This window comes from Lupinus angustifolius, unplaced genomic scaffold (genome assembly GCF_001865875.1).
Source record: "Lupinus angustifolius cultivar Tanjil unplaced genomic scaffold, LupAngTanjil_v1.0 Scaffold_2_2, whole genome shotgun sequence".
NCBI classification, from domain to species: Eukaryota; Viridiplantae; Streptophyta; class Magnoliopsida; order Fabales; family Fabaceae; genus Lupinus; species Lupinus angustifolius.
Window position 1 is genome coordinate 116,901 of NW_017716413.1, and position 12,636 is coordinate 129,536.

Sequence of the window (12,636 nt, forward strand, 5' to 3'; positions counted from 1 at the left end):
AACAAAGTAGGCAAGGATCAATATTGTATGCTGACATCAATTCCTTTTAAGTGAGTAAAGTAATTCCTTTTATTTTTTTTGTATAAAAAATAGATATTACTAAATATGCTTTTTGTTGAATGAAATTGTCAAAGGTGTTCGATTCTTGGGAGAGATAATTGTTGGAAGGGTCAACCATAAATCTCAAAAGAGATTAGTTCATTATGTGCAGATACCATTGGTAGTACCAAAAATTTGTTATTGATTATTTTCTTTCTATTAAGGTTGAAAGAAACGCATGTATGTAATGAGTGGGAGTAGAGGAGGAAGAAGTTGGGTGGAAGTATAATTAGATAAAATTTGGTGGGTATATAGAAAATAAAATAAAATAAAATACATAGTGGAGGAAATAAGATTTGGAGGGTGATTGGGATCCCAATTGAAATGAAGTGTTAATTCTAAATTGAACACATTTTTGACTTTACTTTGCTGAAATTAAATTCCCTTCATTCCTCTTAGTCTTTAGTCTTATTGGGTATCATCATTCTCACTTACTCACTCACTCACTCTTTCTTTTGCAGATTCACTAATTCTTCATCTCAATTCTCAAGGAATTCCAATCTATAAAGCTTTCATCTTTCATTCTCTCTCTCTCTTTACCAAAATGGGTTGCTTTTCATGTTTTGATTCAATGGAAGATGAGAAGCTCAATCAAAATCATCACCAACAACAACAACAACAACAACAACAAACCCATCAACAGCAACATCATCATCATCATCATAATAATAATATCCGCAATCCTAATCCTTCTCATATTTCCACTATGCCCTCTGGTTTGTTTTTCATATTCATAAATATGGATCTCTAATTCTCTATCACTTGATCTCATTTTTCATTAATTCCAATTAATTCGATTCTATCATCATAATCTTTTTTAATAATTTTAACTCTGTTTTTCATATTTGAGGACCCTTTCTAGCTATTTATCTTCACACTTGTTTCTATATAAATCTATATCATGCCACAACTAACTCTTGAAATAATTTGAAAGCTTATACTCTAGGAGCTCAAATTGAAACCTTATAAGCTAGCTTATTGAATAGATACTGTTTTATAGGATTAGCTTATAAGCTTGCTGATACACGTTAAGTAACATAAGCCCCTAGCTACTGAAAATAGCTTATCAAATATGATCTTATAAGCTCATAACTTACTGAAGTAAAATCCATTTACCAAACACAATAGTCACCTTAACTTTTTGACAAAGAAGTTATTGACTAGCTTATAAGCTACTTGGTGCTATTATAAAGCTACTTGGGACCACCTTTCGTAATTCTTTTATTGGTGTATTTTGTATTGTAGGAGCAGATAAGTTACGATCGAGAAGTAATGGGGGTTCCAAAAGGGAACAGCCTTCTCCCAATGGCATTCATATACCTGGTGTCCAGATTGCTGCTCAAACGTTTACTTTCCGTGAACTTGCTGCAGCTACTAAAAACTTTAGGCCAGAGTCCTTTATAGGGGAAGGTGGTTTTGGAAGGGTGTACATTGGGAGATTGGAAAGTACCAGGCAGGTAAAAACATTACTTTTTGTTGAAGTGATTTGATCATGGATGGCATGGTATTATGTCTTCAATATTAAAAGAAATGAGAATGAACTCGGGCCTTTAGTGATTAATCCTCGTTTACCTTTACAGACTGTTGCTGTTAAACAGTTAGACAGAAATGGTCTTCAGGGTAACCGTGAATTCCTTGTGGAGGTTCTCATGCTCAGCCTTTTACATCACCCGAATCTTGTGAGTCTCATTGGGTACTGTGCGGATGGGGACCAACGTCTTCTTGTATATGAATTTATGCCATTGGGATCATTGGAAGACCATCTTCATGGTATGATCGTGTTACACTTCTTTCCTAATTCTATTATTATAATTTCTTTGTTTGATGTTCATTTTCCTTACATATTAGGTAATCAAAATTATTATTCTCTTCTGAACTATCCTGAACACCAAAACCAGTATCTAATGTGTTTTAATTTTTTAGTCTCAACAGTATTTTCTTGCAGGGTATCCTTGGCTTTTGAGTGTTTGTTTCTTTCCCTAGTATGGGAACACCAATGCACAGTATATATGTGCTTAAAATTTATCTGTTCCATGCTTTGCCTCTAATGCACATGACTATAGCTGTTCAGCGTTCTACATTGAAGGTTGAGATTGCAACAAGATAGCAATATCATAAACTTGAGTTTTCAGCTTTGTCAATAAAACCATCATCAGCTATGATTGGGATAATTTCTTGCTGTTTTCCTTTTAAATGAGTCATTGTTAGTGTTGGCATGGTAGACCAGTTAAGGGGTAGCTGTAAAATGAAGCTGAAATTTCCTGCAAACTTTTTCAAAGTGAATTCAGTGTTTTAAATTGCGGTTGCGGTCATTGCGGCCATTGCGATGCGGATTGCGGCCATTGCGGTGTGAATTATTTTGTGAATAAAAACATATTTTTGACATTGATGCGGTCTAATGCGGCCCGATGTGGTCAAAATACGGTCCAATGCAGTTGCATTGCGGCCTGTTGCGGTCGCGTCATTGTGATCCGATATTACACACAATTGGGGTGTGATGTGGTTGTGGCGGTAACCGCAACCGCAATATTGCGGCCGCATCACGTGATGCGGTCCGCAATTTGAAACACTGAGTGGATTGTTTTATTTATTTCATATTTTTATGCTCTCTGAGTTGTTCCACATTGTGTAATAATGCATGGAGGCATAGGTGATCATTGTACTGAAATTCTGGGTTCAAGCCAGCCTTTTTACTAGTGGTAGTTCCTAAAACTCGACTCAAATATCTGTAAAAAAATCCGATTAAAATTTTTCAATGAAATATGAAGGACTTCTATTACACAAAGCTGTATAAAACTATGTTCTAAGGGGTTTCCATTCTGAAAATAAGATAACTGTTTTATATTTGGTCCAATGTGAATATGCTGCATTAATTGTTTAAGCCTACTTAATAGCCTATTCGTTTTCTAGAGATGCACGCAGGATGTGAATAGAATTTGAAATGCATTAACTGTTTCAGCCTACTTATTACCCCATTGACATTATAGGATGTAGCAGCTGTAGATTATTTGAATTTCTTGGTTGAAAGAAGATAAAATGCGGTAACAATGGTATACCCATTGATGTATTGAAATTACAAGATGGTGGTATTATATAGTGGTAAACGTAGTGTCTAATCACTAACGAAACTTCCTCATTGTAGATTAGTGTAATGTATCATGTTACCTTTTTGAAGATGGAAGGAGAGACAAGAATAAAGTAGTTATCACAATGTATAGCTCATTAATCTACAAGCCTTCCAACACATGGAAAGGATGCCATATATGATAAAAATTGAAGTTATAGCTAGGTTGCTATAGTTGTTTTCTTTTTACCTTGCCATCTTTTTTATTTTTACTTTTTGGTTTTCCAATGACCAAGTAGTGTCTCTAAACTTTTTATTTCAATCATTGTGTATGTACTTTTTTGTAGACCTTCCCCCTGATAAAGAACCACTAGATTGGAACACTAGGATGAAAATAGCTGCTGGTGCTGCAAAAGGATTAGAATACCTGCATGACAAGGCGAACCCTCCTGTCATTTATAGGGACTTCAAGTCATCCAATATATTACTTGATGAAGGATTTCAGCCAAAGCTTTCTGATTTCGGTCTTGCAAAGCTTGGTCCTGTCGGTGACAAGTCCCATGTTTCTACCCGTGTCATGGGAACTTATGGTTACTGTGCTCCTGAGTATGCGATGACTGGACAACTGACTGTGAAGTCTGATGTATATAGTTTTGGTGTGGTCTTCTTAGAGCTGATTACTGGCCGTAAAGCCATTGACAGCACCCAACCCCATGGAGAACAAAATCTCGTCACATGGGTTGTCCCTTATGCCTTCTCATGTTGTCATTTTACTTACTCTGGCATGCATCCATGCATAGAGTCTTGTACATCAAAATAGAGGTACTGATTGTTTTATATGTTTGATCAGGCACGTCCGCTGTTTAACGACCGCAGGAAGTTTTCAAAGTTGGCTGATCCAAAGCTGCAAGGGCGGTTTCCCATGCGAGGTCTTTACCAGGCTCTTGCCGTGGCATCAATGTGTATCCAAGAATCAGCTGCCACACGCCCTCTGATCGGAGATGTAGTGACAGCCCTCTCTTATCTGGCCAACAATGCATATGACCCTAAGGGATCTGGTGGCGATGATAAAAGGAATAAAGATGATAAAGGTGGACGAATATTAAAAAACGATGAAGCTGGAGGATCTGGACGCCGATGGGACTTGGAAGGATCCGAGAAAGAGGACTCCCCTCGAGAAACTGCAAGGATGTTAGATAGAGAACGTGCTGTGGCTGAAGCCAAGTTGTGGGGAGAGAACTTGAGAGAAAAAAGACGACAAAGTGCGCTCCCAGGCAGTTTTGATGGTTCTAATCCTTAGTTTCTTTTTCTGAAAATCTCAGCATACCATCTTCTATATCTTGGTTGCATAAATTATATGCCTTGTAGCTATGAAATGTTGATAATCATTTTGGCCACATAGTGGGTTCTAATTAGTTTGGAATCTGTTTAGCTGCCATTTCTTGCCATAGCCACAACATAAATGAACATGGTTCCCAAGTCTTTTCTGTCTTAGCTTTATGAACACTTTCCCCTCATAATGTATTGAGTACTTTATATAGCTTATGAACAAAAGCATAATGAAGAGTGTACATTATTTGATAGAACTAGTCATGGTCAGAGAACCCTGTATGCAGCAAGCATATAAGTGGATAGAGATTGTGTTTGCCACATAGTGTTGGTCTGAGGTTTATTCAATTGGTCAATTTAGTTTCTGAGATGATAAAAATGTCAATTTGGTCACGGGACTTGCATTTAGTCCATTTATTCCACCTTATATATATTATTGTCAAAGTGCAAGTTACAGGAAAATTGGAGTTTTTTTTTTGCAACCTAAGCGACCAAGTTGACTTTTAGTCAAATGTCAAGTTTGCAGATTTAGGTTACTTGCAAAACACGAGATATCAAGTTTCTAAGTTTCAACTTAAACAAACCTAACCTAAATAGTCAACCAATTCTTTATTCTTGAGAATAACCAGTGCTATCTTCTCGATATTTCAAATGTGAACCTCGGGTCTTTAAAGAAAATTGCTGATGTTTTGCGAGTACTGATTCGGAGTGTTGTTTCTAACTAATATGCTTTGTTTCATGTGTTGATACTTAGCCCCAAGTGAATTATCATTGAATGTGTCGTCTAAACGTACCTAAAATTAGAAAGTTTAAATGAGTTGTCCACTTATCTAATAAAAGTTTCCTTTACATCGAGGTACTTATTCAGATCACATGTGTCAATGAATTAAAATAGTATATTCGCTCTTCAATTAAATTAATCACAATCAAAATCTAATGAGCCCTAAAAAATATATGTATACAGTTAGAAAATGTAAAGCACAAACATGCTAAAGGCAAACATAGAAAAGACAATTAAATTATGTTTGTAAAAAATGCTTACTCGGTATTAGAAGGTGCAAGGACTAATCTACAATTTTGCTATTTTGGATGAGAATATCAGCTACATGTTGTGTCTGCCTCCCTCCGTTTTGATTTTTCACATTAGGATTACTCATCACCAAAGTAGTCAAGTGTGGGCACAAGAATATCACTTTTTTTATCTTTCAAAATAAGATTGTCAGACAAGTACCTGACATATAACACAAATGCTAGTTGATTATAACACAAATGCTAGTTGATTATAACACCAATAATTAAATGCAAAAGTGAGAAGTTAAGAAAACCTAATTTACCTCGTATATGCACATATAATGATTGCTCCTAACAAGTCATCTTCATATCATTCCTTCACTTCATTAATGCTAATGAATTCTTGGGTATTATACCTGAAGACTCCATAGGGAATTGATATCATCACTATAGAATGTGCATCCAAGTTTTATACATGCTTCAACAACTGAGTACATAAGTTGATCTTTTTGGAGCTCACATCCCCGAAGATCTTTTAGACTTCACCACTTTGGCCTTTTTGCTAAGCTTAGGCTTCACCATTTTGGCCTTTTTCCATACATGATCTACTATGGGAGGGATGCCATTGAGCCATCTAACTCCTTTTCATTGGGTCAAGAGTGTTCATGTTCCTGAAATATTCAATACAATACAATACACATCAAGTACAGATCAAATAAATATAATAAGAATGAGCATAAGGTGAAAATCACACCTTAAGATCTACATCTACAAGGTCTATTAGTCAAGCCACATAAGTGCATATAGTTGCTCCAACTGTCAAGGTATTCTTATCAAGAGGAATTGACAGTAATGTCTCACCATCAATTGCAACATCAATCACCACCTTCACATTATTGAGTGAGATACATGCATTATGCAGCATAGCATCTAGTATGTTGTGCACTTTACCAACACCCACTACTCGCTAAGATGGGATATCGATGTATAGTTTGCAAGAATTAATTCACTAAATGTTAGTTAAAATATATAAGTTTATGGCTATAATTAAGTGAATAAATGAAAATTAGTCAATTAAATGACATCAGGAATGTTGTGAGTAGCTTGTGTATAACTGTCATTGATGTTAGAATGAACATTGCCTTGTTGATGCACCTCTGGTTCCTTATTTTTCATTGAACTTTCAAATTCCTTGAACCTTTGCAAGAGGGTATCCAATTGGTTTTGTATCCGAGCCAAGTCGTCTTTGGTTGCACGCTTTTGAGGGGGTAAATATTTTTGCTTGCTAGCCCCAAATCCTGCACCACGGATACTGCAGAGTAATCATGCAGTCCTAGTGCCTTATCAAGTACCTCTTGACTATTCGAGGACTGTAGCTCTCCTTCCTCATCTTTTAGGGAAACCTGACACAACAAGAAAAACATAATGTTAATTAATCATGCACATTGATAAATAAAGTATGGAAATCAAGTTTAAATGAAAAGTAATTACAACATGGTTTGCCACATCTTGAACATTTTCATTATTGATGACACCGTCCTTGTTCTTATGGACATCCACCAATAGAATATCGAGGTCTATTGCATATGCATTGGAAGGTGTATCACTTTGTTCCAGTTGACAAAACATAACCAATAATAATGTAATTAGATATTAATACAAAACATAACGAATAATGGTCTTACAAATTAACAATTCTTACAATTTTTTCCTCGATTCTCCATGCCCCGCTCGAGAAGCTCGATATAGATACAAAGGCTTAGATGCCCTCTTGCAGTTTTCATCACTTAATTTATGCAAAAACAAACAACATTAACATCAACAATCATATATACAAAAACATAAATATACGAAGAAAGACATATCTTGTGTGGATGTAGTGACAAAAGTCTTCCAATCCTCCTCTTCAATGAGATTTTCAAATTTGGTTGGAGGTTTGAGGTTGACATTTCCATTAGCATCTTTACACTGGTCGACATCGGCTTTGAATTGTCAGAAAGTCTTGCCAGCAGATCTAAGGATGTAACTCTTTTGTTCCTCACCAACATCAAAGTTGACTGAAAACACATAAATACAACACATAAATATATTGTTTGGAAACACATATACATTGCATGAATACACAAAAATACATATACATTGCATGAAAACACAAAAATACATATCTACTATTCTACTGTCTATATAAGAAAAGAAAGGATTATTGAAATTACTAAATTAGATACTCTACATTTGTGACAAGTGTACAAAGAAAATGTTATTTTTGTCAATTTTAAAGGGTGACTGAAATTACTAAAATGACACTCTTCATTTATAGTAGATATAATTTCTAAATCATATCAATTTCACATATTCTGATCAACACATCTACCATATTCAACTCTCAAACTTACTCATAACTATGATTTTCTATTCTTCTCACATATATGATTTTCTACTCTTTCAATTTCTATCTTTGTTTGTAGATATACTTTATACTATTTCTCAAATTGTTTTTAACAAATTTATCATCTTCAACTCTCAAACTAACTCAGATGTATGATTTTATTTTTATATTCTTTCAAGTTTTTTTCATTTGTGGTAGATATAATTTCTTCATCATATAAATTTCACATATTTTATTCAAAAATCTATTATCTTCGGCTCTCAAACTCACTTACAAGTATGATTTTCTATTCTTTTAGTTATTGTCTTTGTTAGTAGATATATTTTATACTTTTTCAATTTTTCATTTCATATGTATGATTTTCTATTCTTTTAATTTATGTCTTTGTTGGTTGAAATATTTTGTATTATTTCTCAAATTGTGATCAACAAATTTATCATATTCAACTCTCAAAACCAACTCATAGATATGATTTTATTTTTACACTCTTTCAATTTTTTCTTCATTTGTGGTAGATATAATTTATTCATTATATAAATTTCACATACTTTATTCAACAAATCTATCATATTCGACTCTAAAACTCACTCACATGTGTGATTTTCTATTCTTTTAATTACTATCTTTGTTGGTAGATATATTATATACTTTTCCAATTTTTAATTTCTTTGTAGACTCTTTCACGTTTTCTTTTGTTGATAGATATAATTTTTTCATCATATACAATTTTGCATCATAATTATTTTTATCAATGATGTATGTTAAATTATTTCCCAAATGTGTTTATTCTCATCACATATTTTGTTCAACAAATCTGTCATCTTCAACTCTCAAACTCACTCACAGGTATAATTTTATTTTTATACTCTTTCAATGATTCCTTTGTATATTCTTTCATTTTTTCTTTGTTGATAAATATAATTTCTTCATCATATAAGTTTTTGCATCATGATTGTTTTTCTTACATGATGTATGTTAATTTTTTCCCGATATGTTTATTTTTCTCCGCTGAAATATGGATTGGTCATGATCTTTATTTCAACATTTGCACAAGACAAAATTCACCTCCTCAAACATAATTATTAGAGATTGCAATTTCTATGTGACTGTACAAGAATAATGTATTTTTTTTATTATGTGTTTATTGTTCTCACTCGAATTATAGATCAATCATGTTATTTGTTTAAGCATTTGTAGAAGAGAAAACTCACCTCCTAGAATATAATGATTAGAGGTTAGCATATGTAAATTAAGAAGAATAATGTATTTATTTTTATTATGTGTTTGTCGTAATTCATTTTCAACATAAAATTGTTCTGTATTTTTGGCATTTCCATATATGGACAAGAATAATGTCATAATTTTTTGTATTTATAGTTTATTTAAATTATTTACCATTTCCCAACTAATAAATGTTGATTATGAATACTAAGTGATTTGATTTATAACTAATGAAGAAATAATATAATCAACCATTATAACATTTTTTTAATATATACTAGTTACTAGAATAATTTATTACCTATTAAATAACATTGATGAATTCATCCTTGAATAATATAACGGATGAGATCCATATTTTTTGAATATATATTACTTACTATCATTCTCTCTCACTTTATTCTTTCCCCAACCGTCTCTCTCCCTTCTCTTTCCTACCTTCTTTTATTTCCCCCCAACAACATCTTTCCCTTCTCTCTCTTTCTCTTCTCTCTCACACGTTTTTCTTCTCCCTTATCTCTTTCTCATTTTCTCCTCTCTCTCTGTCTCCGAATTCTTCAAAAAAGTCGGTTCAATGTCTAGGCTGGGTCCTTTTTTTTAATGCAACAACCGGCCAGTTCAGTGCCAACTTGGCCGGTTCACCGGTTTTGAGGAATATCGGCCAATTTTGGCCAATTTTCATCGGATCTAGTGCATATGTGGTACAACAATCATCTCATATCGGTAAGGTGTCCGATTCACTAATTGAATAGGTTGGTATGACACAGTTTTATCAACACTGCATAAAATGAAGGCATAGACTTGTATATTGTTAAAAATACCAATCAAACTACTCACATTCCAAGCCCAATCCAAGATAACATTCATTTATCAAGCCCAACTCAAAGTCTATGTGATTTGGGAACATCTCAACTTGATAACTAAAAATTTCATTTTTTAGCATTTTTTTATAATTCTGTTAATTCTGTTTTTAGGTAAGTTTCCTTTTGGAAACTTTAGTTAATTCTCTTCTTCTTTTGCTTGCTATATAAAGCAGCTTGGTAAATCTTCTTTGTATCGATTATTAATTGAGTAATAAAAGAAGTCTCTTTGATTTTCTTCTTCTTGTTTGAGTCTTGTTGGTTGATGTTACCATTTTTTACAAGCTTGATTAATTCGTCCATGGATACCAAGTCTTCACATGGTATCAGAGCACCCTCAAGACGGTGACTCTGCTGCGCCATCATCTTTTTCTCTCTTTCTTCATTTGTCTTTCTCCCTTTCTCGATCCTTTCTATTCCTTGATTCCCTTTCTCATCAATGGCCAACCAACCTACCAACCCGATTCTTGATCCATCAAACCCTTACTACTTACACCCCAACGAAAATCCGGGGAGTGCCCTTGTTTCCACCCTACTGAATGGGCAGAACTATCATCCATGGTCAAGAGCAATGACCATGGCTTTAGAGACAAAGAATAAGTTAGAGTTCATCAATGGAACATTGACCAAACCTGCTCCCCTTGATCCAATGTATGCTGCCTGGAAAAGGTGTAACAATTTGGTAGTTTCTTGGCTAAGTCACTCAATAGAACCATCAATAGTACAAAGTGTGTTATGGATGGATAGTACTCAAGAAATTCGGGATGACTTGAAGGAAAGATATCATCAAGGTGACATGTTCAGGATTTCAGAACTCATTGGGGAGATGTATTCCATTAGACAAGGGAGTGGATCTATTGATAAATTCTACACACAAATGAAGGGTGTATGACAACAACTTGACAATAACATACCAATTCCTCCCTGTTACTGTGAAACAAAGTGTCATTGTGCACTCATACCTACCATAAAGAAGTATAGAGAGAATGAATACATAATTTGTTTTCTTAGAGGATTGAATGATCAATTCTACTCTGTAAGATCATAAATCATGCTTATGGATCCTATGCCTCCTATCAACAAGGTATTCTCAATTCTTGTCCAATAAGAAAGACAAATGTCTTTTGAGGAACCTGGGTTCTCAGAAAATATATCAAGCAACAATTATGATAACAGATCAAGAGGCAGAGGAAGAAGTATGAAAGGACCTATGGCTGGAAGATCTAACATCCAAGGCAGATTTGGCTCATTTGGAAGAGGAAGAGGACAGAAAATCTGCACCTATTGCTAGAAGACAGGCCACACAGTTGATGCTTGCTATAAGAAGCATGGTTTTCCACATGGTTACCTCACCAATTCCACAAACATCAACTGCTACTCAGGAACAAATTCTCAAATGAATGAACTGATGACATAAACTGAGCAGAGTGGACCCAAGGAAGAAAAGATTGATCCATATGTCTATTTACACCAGCTCAACACAATGCCTTGAAGAATATGATCCAGGAATCCATGAAGCAAACATCTCATACAATCAACCAAGTTAGTTCTCTTTCCACATCCGTGCCTTCTTTTGAAACATCTAAAGCAGGCACATCTCTAAATTCCTTAACTCACAAAAACATGTCAAGTTGTTGGGTCCTTGACACAGGAGCCACAGACCATGTCTGTCACTCCATTGCACTTTATCAAAATTTTAAGAGGATCAAACCTCTTCTGATTGCCTTGCCCAATGGTGACCAAGTTACAACACATCACTCAGGAACCATCGTGTTCTCTGATGACCTTTACCTCACAGATGTATTGCATGTTCCTACTTTTAGCTTCAATCTTATATCCATTTCAAAGCTCACTGTAACGCCCCGAAAAATACTTCTAAAAAACATTGCGGAAAAATGGGTAATTTTTTTTTTGAATTGGTGATATAAAATTGTTTTCTTTTAAAAACCTTTCCTTTTCCGGGACATCACTTTAAGTAACTCGAATGCAGAAAATCAACTTATCGTTATCGAATGATAACTTAACCTTATTCACAATTTCCTGAATAATACGATGTATATAATCGGTTAAGTCATAGTCAGTTCATACAGACTAGGTCAGCAAAGGCGGAAACTACATCACCACTAACATATACAAAATCAAAAGAAACACAGCCCCCACAAAAAACAAAAGGGGACATCGACTGGTCCACAAGCTGACTCAAAAGATTCCAGGAATGTTGGACCCCTCACTCGGGTCCTCCTCCTCTTCCGAGTCAGACACGAGGTCGATCACCTCCACCGAGCTCTCTACATTGACGAGCTCATCGACCTCGTCCTCCTCTTCCTCTACTTCATTATGCCATAATCCAGCGGCATAATTTGGAGGGGATGACATTCTCAACACCGGAGCCTTCCTGCATGGACCTTTTCCAAGACCACTGCTTCTCTTGGCTCTACTGGATGACGGAGCATCTAAACAATCTGGTCACGTCCTATAACCTTGGGAGGGAACAGCGCCATCACTCCTGACTGGCGGGTATCGAAGTCCAACCTTTGGAGACATCAGCCTCTTTGGCGGCAAGGTGAAGGAAGTGTCAATGTAGGTGTCGGGTTGAGGGATCATCATCGATGACCCGTTGCACATCATGTGAAACGACAGACCGCAGGGGCCTGTGTATGTATATA

General features: G+C 35.1%; 1 protein-coding gene across 3 annotated transcripts; it reads left to right on the forward strand.

Moving 5' to 3' along the window:
* The first annotated feature begins 273 nt into the window (after positions 1-273).
* Positions 274-4,752, forward strand: LOC109337130 (serine/threonine-protein kinase PBS1). 3 transcript variants are annotated; one of them, XR_002106404.1, is made up of 6 exons: positions 274-815; positions 1,345-1,556; positions 1,680-1,869; positions 3,511-3,902; positions 4,014-4,547; positions 4,598-4,752. XR_002106404.1 is itself a non-coding variant. In XM_019574031.1 (6 exons), exons 1-6 carry the CDS (start codon positions 644-646, stop codon positions 4,461-4,463), a joined length of 1,383 nt encoding a protein of 460 aa, XP_019429576.1. In that variant the 5' UTR covers positions 274-643; the 3' UTR covers positions 4,464-4,752. The 3 variants fall into 3 exon arrangements, 2 of the variants coding, with proteins under 2 accessions (XP_019429576.1, XP_019429575.1); XM_019574031.1 differs by having other exon boundaries at positions 274-737; positions 771-815; positions 4,014-4,752; XM_019574030.1 differs by having other exon boundaries at positions 4,014-4,752.
* Positions 4,753-12,636: the final 7,884 nt, after the last annotated feature.